The sequence below is a fragment of the Syngnathoides biaculeatus genome, chromosome 2 (genome assembly GCF_019802595.1).
Source record: "Syngnathoides biaculeatus isolate LvHL_M chromosome 2, ASM1980259v1, whole genome shotgun sequence".
Lineage (NCBI taxonomy): Eukaryota > Metazoa > Chordata > Actinopteri > Syngnathiformes > Syngnathidae > Syngnathoides > Syngnathoides biaculeatus.
In genome coordinates, this window is record NC_084641.1 from 2,921,257 (window position 1) to 2,931,433 (window position 10,177).

At 41.5% G+C, this 10,177-nt stretch overlaps 1 protein-coding gene across 1 annotated transcript; it reads right to left on the reverse strand.

The window, feature by feature from the left end:
* Window positions 1-251: 251 nt before the first annotated feature.
* Window positions 252-4,534, reverse strand: LOC133497025 (titin-like). The gene has a single exon (XM_061813186.1). It carries the CDS (start codon window positions 4,370-4,372, stop codon window positions 1,163-1,165), a length of 3,210 nt encoding a protein of 1,069 aa, XP_061669170.1. The 5' UTR covers window positions 4,373-4,534; the 3' UTR covers window positions 252-1,162.
* Window positions 4,535-10,177: the final 5,643 nt, after the last annotated feature.

A 10,177-nucleotide genomic window follows, 5' to 3' on the forward strand; every position in this document is an offset into this window, starting at 1 on the left:
AAGTAGGATTCCTTAGGGGGTGTCTCTCATTATTGCGTTACTAAGATCGTTAAAAATTAAACATTTTAGTTTACCTTACATGATTGATTTGTTCACATCTTCTATTGGGAAATACATAGCAGTAAAGTGGTAAAATGGTCTTTTCATTTACAAAACATCCACATCACCACTTATTCAATGTTTGAGACAAACACAAAAACCACATTATTATTTTTTAATTTTGTTTTTCATCTGAAAAAGTGTCACCCCATCCCCCAGTGGAAATATATACTGTATTCTCATAGAAATAAGAAACAATAATGCAAAAATGTATGACGTCACATTAAAATACCAAAGCACCACAGTAGTGCTGTCAACTGTGCAACATAAAATGTTACAGGACATTAACAGTCCTGGTAGAGGTAGATATGTCAAAGAAAAACTGACAGCATTTGGCAGAAATGACTTAATCTACAGATCACTGACACAGTGAGATTAAATACATTGGTGGCTGAGCTGGAACCCAACCACATACCCAACCCCTATAGATCGGTTTCAGTCTGTTAACATTTATAGCTTCGATGCCAGTACTCCAGCATACTGAACCATCAAAGATGGTGACATTCGAAAAATTGGATCCCCCGTTTGGATCAACTAATTACACACGATTAAAGGGACCAGACCTCCAAAAGAAGTAGAGTCAGCCCTTATAGATAACGCCGACAGTGATTGACCATGTCAGCCCCACTTGTTATCCAGACGACAACGAAGCTGTAAGATGAGAATTTTCACATCACTTTCACTAATGCCGCCTGCAGAAAATGGTGGAATGCTGGTCTGGAAATGCAACACATTTTCCATCATTTTTAGCTTCCGGGGATTCCCTTACCACCACCTTGCAAAGCGGTGCATAGCTCTCTCTCCGCATATACAACATCAGTCCAATCAAGAACATTTCTTTGGTTGACAAGGCTTGATTTGTACCAAAAGTCCCATGTGTAGATTGTGAAAATGTGAGCCAATACCCTTGGAGGGGATCCAATGCTGCGAACCAGACAGAGTCAGTAATGAAGGTGTTCAGCTTGAAAAAACTGAAGTCTGCTGACAAATCGTCATGGCGAGGGAACTTCCACGCGCATGTTTGGCCAGTTTCGGTCAAAGAGAGCACGCAGGAGAATTCATATTAGGTCCCTAAAAATGGATTCCAAGAGTCACATTTTAATGCCTTATGTCTGCATCTAATTAGGGAGGCATTATGTCCACAATTTGGGCATAAAACCGTAGACGACTCAAGAGAGTCCTGTGCAATTTTTATCGTTTTTTTCATCTCTGGCAAATTAGCTTTCCTACTTTCAGCAAAGTCCAATAAAGTGTTCTTCTCAATCTCTGCTTTAAATCTCAGTGGCATGAGTTCTCGGTCTACAATCATTCCTCCCCTTGGCTTGTAGGGTGCCCGACTGCTTGGAAGGCCTGAATTAATTCTGATGGGCTCCAGTTTTTTTTCCGGTGATTGCTTCTCTCTTCTAGATGATATTCTTCCCTTAGGTTTTTGAGACACAATCGGTGGAAGCATTCGCTGTTTATGGGTCTGGAAACCTTTGCTTTCCTCTTTTAAGAAATCACCACGGGCAGCCTTTGATTTTGGTGTTTTGTGAGAAATGGGCGAAAGCTTTGCTTTCTGTGTGTCAGGCAATAAACTGGTCTGTATCCCTTTTGATTTTGACACTGATTCACCACATGATTTTATAGGTGAAAGCACTGGCTTTGACTTAGACAATATCGTTTTTTTTTTGTCCAAGCCGCTCTTTGGTCCCTGAGAACCATCTTTCTGTGGGATAGGTGAGAGCCGCCGTAGCTGTTTAGGCTGGGGTCCTTTCCTTTCATCCTTTGAGAGTTTCTTCATTTTATGCCCCTCAGATTTACCTAGGATAGGGGGGATGACTGATTTTACAGAGTCTTGAGTTAATTTTGGATCTTTGGGAATCTCTTCAATCTGTGGTTTTTCGATGTCTTCAAGAGGTGGTGACACTGGAAATGCTGTAGATATATCGTCTATATCTGGCAATGAAGTTGATGTGGCAGCATCTTTGAATGGCGGTTCACTGGGTGATGTTGATAGTACCTCAGTATCTGATACTGGTTCAGGGCTTTCTCTGTATGGTATGGGCTCTGGTTCGGGCTCTGGTTCGGGCTCCGGTTCAGGCTCTGGTTCGGGCTCTGGTTCGGGCTCTGGTTCAGGCTCTGGTTCAGGCTCTGGTTCCGGCTCTGGTTCCGGCTCTGGTTCCGGCTCTGGTTCAGGCTCTGGTTCAGGCTCCGGTTCAGGTTCCGGTTCAGGCTCTGGTTCAGGTTCATCAAGTACAGGGATCACTTCATCCTCTGACTCCACTGGCTCAACTATGACCTCTCCATCAGACTCCTCATTTTCTTCTTCCTGAGGTGAAGGTACTGGTTCCACTGGAACATCCAGAGTTTCTTCAAGTGGGGATGGAACAGTCTCCGTTTCCTCTTTATCAGACTCTGTGATGTCTTTTTCGAGTTCAGACAAATCTTCTGTATCAGATAAAGTGATCTCTCCATGTGGAGATAGCACTGGGCAAGGTATATCGTCTGTATTTTGCTCTGATAGGTGTTCAGATGAACCGCTCTTGCTGTCTTCTGATGCCACAGTTAAGTCTTCTGGCTCAACCGCAACAGTCTCTTTCTCCGGTGATGGAACCGAATCTTCTGTATCAGACACTGGAGTTTCTTGTACAGATATCTCCTCTATAATTGGTTCAATGATTTCTGTGGGTGGTGATGGCACTTTTTCAGGTTTTACCTCTATGGGTGATGGCACAGTAGATAATTCATCCCAATCAGGTACCTGAACTTCTCGATGTGACACCAATCCTGACGTTTCTTCTGTATTTGACAAACTGACTAATACAGTGGAAGAACTTGACACAGTTGACATAGGATATTCCTCAGCTGGAGTCTCAGTATTGTCAATTTTTATCATAACATCATATTCTACCAATGAAAATTGTGCTGGGATTGACATTTCCTCTGTGTCATTCATGGTGACTGATAGAGAGATGGAACTTGACACTGTGTATGATGGAGACTCAACTACTGCTACAGTTTCTTGGGTCTCTTGGATTTGGTTGATCTTTATAGAGAAGTCATACTCTAGCGAGGTACTTGGTATTTGTTCCGATATAATCATTGTATCAGAGGCTGTGATCTCTCTCTGCAGTTCACATATCCCTTCTGTATTTGGTTGTTCAGATATACCATCTATATTAGATAATTGTATCTCTCCATGTAATCGTTTGGATACATCCTCCGCATTAGATACATGGACTTCTCCATGTGATTGCGACAACGCTGGTCCAGATTCTGTTTTGCTCACAGTAAGTGACAGACTTGATACAGTTGACAAAGGAGAGTCCTCTCTTGCTGTTTCTTGTATTGTACTCAGCTTTATAAAAATGTCAGGCTCTGCACAGGTATTTGTGACAGAAGTGGATATGTCTTGCGCAATTAGCACTGGTTCAGATATATACTCTGTGTCAGATGTAGTGATGTCTTCATGTGATTGTGACACTGCTCCAGATGGGTCGTGTATATTTGTGACTCGTGCCAATGTGTCCTCCTGTGTATTTGTTACTCGACCTGATATAGTTTCTGTACTAAATGACAGGCTCTTGTCATTTGATGACACCACTGTCAATATATTCTCTGTACCTGATATATGGATCTCTTCATGTGATTCCAGCCCATCTGTTTTGGTCACAACGACTGACACAGTAGACGAATCCTCTCGTGCTGCTTCTTGGCATGTATTGATTTTGATGACAATGTCTGACTCTACATAACTAAGTGGGCCAGGGAGGACTACGTCTTCTGCAATTTGGCCATTTGGAACAAGTTCAGATATGTCTCCTGTGTTTGATATTGGTTCAGGTGAGAGGAGCCCTTCATGTAACGATGACAATATATATTTGTCCTCCATATCAGACACATGGATCTCTTTATGTGATTGTGGCAATGACACTGAAGCCGATATTTCCTCTGTTTTGTTCATAATCACTGATATTGTGGATGAACATGATGGCACAGACATTGGCGATTCCACCCCAATTGTTTCCTGGGGTTCTTGTCTTTTGTTGATCTTGATAAAGATGTCGGACTCCACACAGGTAATTGGCATGCAAGAAGATGTGTCTTCTGTAATCGACACTGATCTGGATATATCCATTGTATTTGGCAATTGTTCTAATAAGCCCTCTGTATCCGATGTGTTGATCTTTCCCTGTGATTGTGACATTAACAGAGGTCCTGAATCTGACACTGCCCCTTCTGTTTTGCTCACAGTAACCGTTACGGTGGATGTACTTGATACAGTGGACATGGGACACTCCTCCTCTAGTATTTGTTTATTTTCTTGTCTTTTGTTGATCCTAACGGATAAGTCATACTCTAAAACCGTGCTTGGAACAGGATCAAATATGTCTTCTGGAATTGTCTCTAATGTACATATATCCTCTATTTTTGAAGCTGGTTGAGATATGTATGCTGTATCAGATAAATTCATCGCTTCACATGGTTGTGACATTGGGCTGGGTATGTCCACTGTATTTGATGCCTGTCCAGCCATGATGCCATCAGTATCAGATAAAGGGATTTCTTCATGTTGAGAGGCCTCTGGTCCAGCTATATCCTCTGAGTCCGAGGCATAAATCTCTTCATGTGATCGTGGAAATGGCACTGGTGCACATGTGTCCTCTGTGTCTGAGACATGACTATCTTCATGTGATTGTGGCAATGGCACTTGTGCACATGTATCCTCTGTGTCTGAGACATGACTATCTTCATGCGGTTGTGACAATGGCACTGCTGCGCTTATGTCCTCTGTATCTGAGAGATGAATATCTTCATGTGATTGTGCCAATGGTACTGGTGCACACATGTCCTCTGTATCTGAGACATGAATATCTTCATGTGATTGTGGCAATGGGACTGGTGCACAGATGTCCTCTGTCCCACATGCATCAAGCTCTTCATGTAAGTCAGGCAATGAAACTGGGGCTGATGAGTCCTCAGAATCAGAGACATGAATTTCTTCATGTGATTGTGCAGATATGCTCTCTGTGTCAGACACATGGAACTCTCCAAGTGATTGTGGCATTGACAGTGGTTCAGATATATCCTCTGTTTTGCTCACAATGACTGAGACATTGTCCAAATTTGACATACTGGATATAAGTGATTCATCTCCCATTTCATCTTGGGTCCTTTGTTCTTCTTTGATGCTGTTTGAGAGGTCATGACCTGCAACAGTATGTGTTAAGTCTTCTGTATTTACCACTGATCCAGGTATGTCTTTTGAATGTGCTAGTTCACATATTTCCTCTCTCTCATATTCAGAAATCTCTTCATGTGGTTCTGGCACTGATTCAAAAATAGCGTCTGTGTTTGGCACTACTTTAGTTATTTCAGATAAGGAATTCTCTTCCTGTTGTAGTAGAAGTGATCCAGATATGAATTCTGTATCAGATACACTCGTTTCTCCAAGTGATTGTGGCAATGATGCTGGTTCCAGTATTTCCCCTGCTATACTTACAGTCACTGATACAGTGGAAGAAGTTGATACAGCTGGTAAAGGAGATTCCTCTCTTGGCGTTCTGTTGGTTTCCTGTCTTTTGTTTATTTTAATTGAGAGACTCATTATCTCTTCTGTATTTTCCTCTGATCCAGATATGTCTGTAAATGAAGCTAGTTCAGTAATGTCCTTTGTATTTGATACTGTGATCTCTTCACATAGTTGTGGCATTGTTTCCGGTATGCTGTCCCTATTTGGCACTGGTTCAAATCTGTTCTTTGTATCGGATGAAGACATCGCTTCATGTACTAATGGCACTTGTCCAAATGTCTGATCTGAGTCTGATTCAGGGACCTCACCGTGCGATTGTGTCGCTGAAACTGCTCCAGAAATGCCTTCTTGTTCAAGTACACAGATGCCTTGCTGTGAATGAGACACTGACAGCAGTCCATTCTCTTCATGTGTTGCTGTCGCTTGTCCAAATACCTCCTCTGAATCAGATAAATATATCTCTTTTTGAGCTTGTACCGCTGAGACTGAACCATGTATGTCCTTCATATCAGATACATAGATCTCTTCCTGTGAACGTGGTAGTGACACTGGTCTATGTGTTATCTCTGAATCAAATACATGGAATTCTCCATGTACTTGCGGCAATGATACTGTTCCTGATAGTTCCCCTGTTTTGTTTAGAATTACTGATATTGTGGCTGAATCTGACATGGTGGATATAACAGATTCAACTCTCAGTGTTCTTTCATCCATTCTGCCATACCCAAGATTTATTTCTTCTTTAACAGGCACTGAGTGGGCAATGTCTTCTGCATTTTGAAATCGTTCACATGTACCCTCTGTGTCAGATACAGTGATCGCTAACCGTGGTACTTTCCATGTATTTGATACTGATCCTGATATGTCTTCTGTATTTGGCATTGACATGCCAGATGTGCATTGCGCATCAGATACATGAATGTCTTCATATGATTGTGGGAATGACACCGGTCTTGATATTTCCTCTGTAACATTCACGATGACTGATAGAGTGGATGAACCTGCTGCAGCGGACATAGGTGAGTCAGCTCTGGCTGTTTCTTGGGAATCCTGTATTGTGTTGATCTTGATGATGATATCAGATCCTTTATAGGTCATTGAAGATATTTTTTCTGTAATTACAGCTGATCCTGATGTGTCCTCTGTACTTGGTACTGGATTAGATAGGCTCTCTGTATCAGATGAAGGGGTTGCTCCACATTGTGAAGCCACTGATCCAAATGCATCATCGGAATGAGATACATGAATCTCCCTATGTGGCTGACATGTTGAAATTGGTCTTGGTATTTCCCCTCTTTTGCTCACAGTGACTGATACAGTGGATGATCTTGATATAGTGGACAAAGACTCATTGCCAACTGCTTCTTGTCTTTCAGTGACCTGGTTTAAGTCATACTCTTCACAGGTAGTGGGCACTGGAGTGGATAGGTCTTTTGTATTTAGTACTGATGGTAATGGTGCAGATATTTCTTTGGCATCGGTCTCATTGAATGAGACAGTGGCAGAGATGGATGGACCTCGGGCAGAGGATGGAGCCAATTCCTGCACTGGCCTTTCTTGTGGCTCCTGCCTTATATTGATCTTTCTTAGGAAGTCATACTCTGGAAAAGACAACAAATATTTACATTACAATTTAATATAGGCTGCATTATAGCACAGAAACATGATGGTTTGCCTAATTAGTGAATGACCCTGTATCATTTTAAACCCTGCCAAATCTGTATCCAGGTCACGCCTTTGGGCAAAGAGTATGCAATCTCATGCATGTGAACTTTCCTTGAGTATCTTAACCATCTCCTAAAAGTAAAAAAACATGCATATGCGGACTCTAAATTGCAGTAGGTGTAAATTACGTACTTGTACTTTTCCCCATTAATAGCATATCGTTGTTATGCACATAATTCCTACCACAATCTGTGTCAGTGGTCCACCTTTCATTTGCTCTCATACATTTTTGCACAGTGTCACTTAAGTATGAAATCAAATTGATCACGTACAGTACAACATTAAATCACCAAATAAGCATATTTAATGCTACCTTTAAATCATAGGCGAGAAGCTAGCTAGAACTAGCAATGAGTTATTTGGTAGATAGATAGCTAGTGGGAGAAGCAAACCTATCTTTGATTTGTGCTCCATGTCAGAAAGCACATACAAATGGACTTAAAAGCTAAATACAGTCCGAGAAATAAAAGAAGCGTCCTCACAACACCTCATTTTATTCACCAGCCGGGAGTCGATTGAAGCCAACAGAATGCGACTAAACTAGGAATTAAAAACTTCCCAAAGCAGTACTAGTGCTAAATATTCCTTAGCAGAAAAATAGTTTTGGTTGTCATTCACATGACTACTGCCCGTCATTTCCAACTATCGTGAGAACCAAACACTCAAAAATATACTTGGAGACCACCAGTCTTTTTGCTTAAACTCTGAGTCTGTTTACTTCACACTAATTTCCCATGGATCTGACCACTATCTGATTTTCACTCAGTGCTGCCTTATCTTCACACATGAGGCATGTGTACTCTCTATAACTATAAACAAGTACAGGGTGTCCTCGCGTTATGACGGTCTCGACCTAAGACATTTCAACTGTACAACGCCTGTCTCCTGTCCGCCATTTTGTCTGGCTAATGCTTGTCCGTGTTTGTGCGTCGCGAGTATCTTTGCATTTTTTTGCCCTCCTTTTTAGACATTATCGCCTCAAAAAAGAAAGCTGTCTTTTAGCAGTGCTTCTGCTGCCAAAAGGAAAATCCATTACCATGGAAACGAAGCTCAAGATCATAAAATGATTGAAGGAAAGACACCAACACCACCAAGGCTTCAGTCCATCAACCGTGGCGACAATTATTAAAGACAAAGCCCATATTTTAGCACATATGAAGGGTTCCGTTCCAATGTGTCGGATACAATGATCACAAAACAAGGTTCTTTGATACTTGTCGAGATGGAGAGGATTGAGGACCAGGTTCCTCCGCAATAGCTAAGCACACCCTCCCCTTCTTCTCCGTCCACCTCTCAGCAGTAATGCTAAGTACATCATCTTCCTTATTTCAATGTAAAGTATTTGTTTTCATACAAAGTATTTTAATCTAAATTATGACTCTAATGGTGGAATCCGACTTAAGTTGAAATTCGAGTGAAGTCGCTACTGTAGGAAAGGATCTCATTCGTAGACCGAGGACTCCCTGTATGTCATGAGAAAAATCTCCCAAAAGTACCCCAACCGCCACGCTACTAATCAGAATATTTATGTAGTGTAACTTGGACTTCGACTAAAATATACAAACTTTACTTGTAATACATGAACACGCAGTGGATTGTTTGAACCAAAGTATAAACATAAATTATATTTGTAACTATCAGTGCTGCTAAGAGCAGTGTGGCATGTTGCGGTGCAAAGATCCGGCTTGTAGGAAGAGACAAACGAAACTTACCCCATTGCTCTTGAAAGCGAAAGGCAACCTCATTATCACTTAAGTCTGCTCCTCCAAACCTTGACATGTGGGTTAAATGTGTTTCTAAACATCTCGGGATGTCATCAGGCTGGGACAGGATTGTTGTCCTGGATGTACACTCAATGAGACTTTTGACGCCAAATGATAACGGATTCTTGGAATCCATTTTAGACAAGGACGACGGTTGGTTCTTTTAGAAAACCTCGTGTGTATGGATTAGTTTAAGTTTTAAGAACATGATCACTCTGACGCTCCTCCCGTAGCAAGAAACAAAGACTGTGTCAAGGATCAACAATTGCTTTTAAATGCATTCCTCGATGGATGTAAGGAATTGTGTCATATTGTGTGACATCATGCAGCTATGAGGTCACATTGCATCACAGGGCTGTATGTTGTCATTGTCTTACTTTGCAGCATTGAAAGCACATTTTTCCACCTAGTGCTATTGTTCTGCTCGACTTGCTTCATCAGGTAAACCCTGGTCAAGCTTGTCTCCGCTGTGGAGTGTGGAATACTGCTGCATGCTGATGTTATCCATACATATTTTTCTTCTCTACGTTGTAATTTGACAAATCTTTCAAATGGTGATGATGACACAGATGTGACAATTCACCTTCAGCCAAACAACAGAGCAGGATGGAAAGCTCGTGTGAGCGATTAGCCAACACGCATGTGAGGCTTTTACCGAGCATTTGGGTCCTTGTGCTCTTTTCATCCAAAATTATCAAAATCATTTGCGTGTATTTGGCTTGGCAATGGCTAGGTTTCCAATGACGTCACCACCACACTTAGACCAATCGGATAAATTAACAATGGAAAAAAACTTCAGGCTTCACCTATCACCCGTGTTCTCTGACCTCTGCGACGCACAAGATGCTGTAATTGGAAACGTATGCATTGTAGTTATGGGCGTAATGCGTCTCAAATGGTCACAATACTTTTTTTTTTTTTTACAATGGACTTATTACCGTCAGACACACAGCAAGTCTTTCTACTTGAGGTGTTCATACAGGGGTGGGCACCTGAATTGCCTTTTTCCTTGGACCATATCCACACAAATAAGACATTTTCAAAAAAGTCTGTTTTTTTGTTCAGTTTGGGCTTT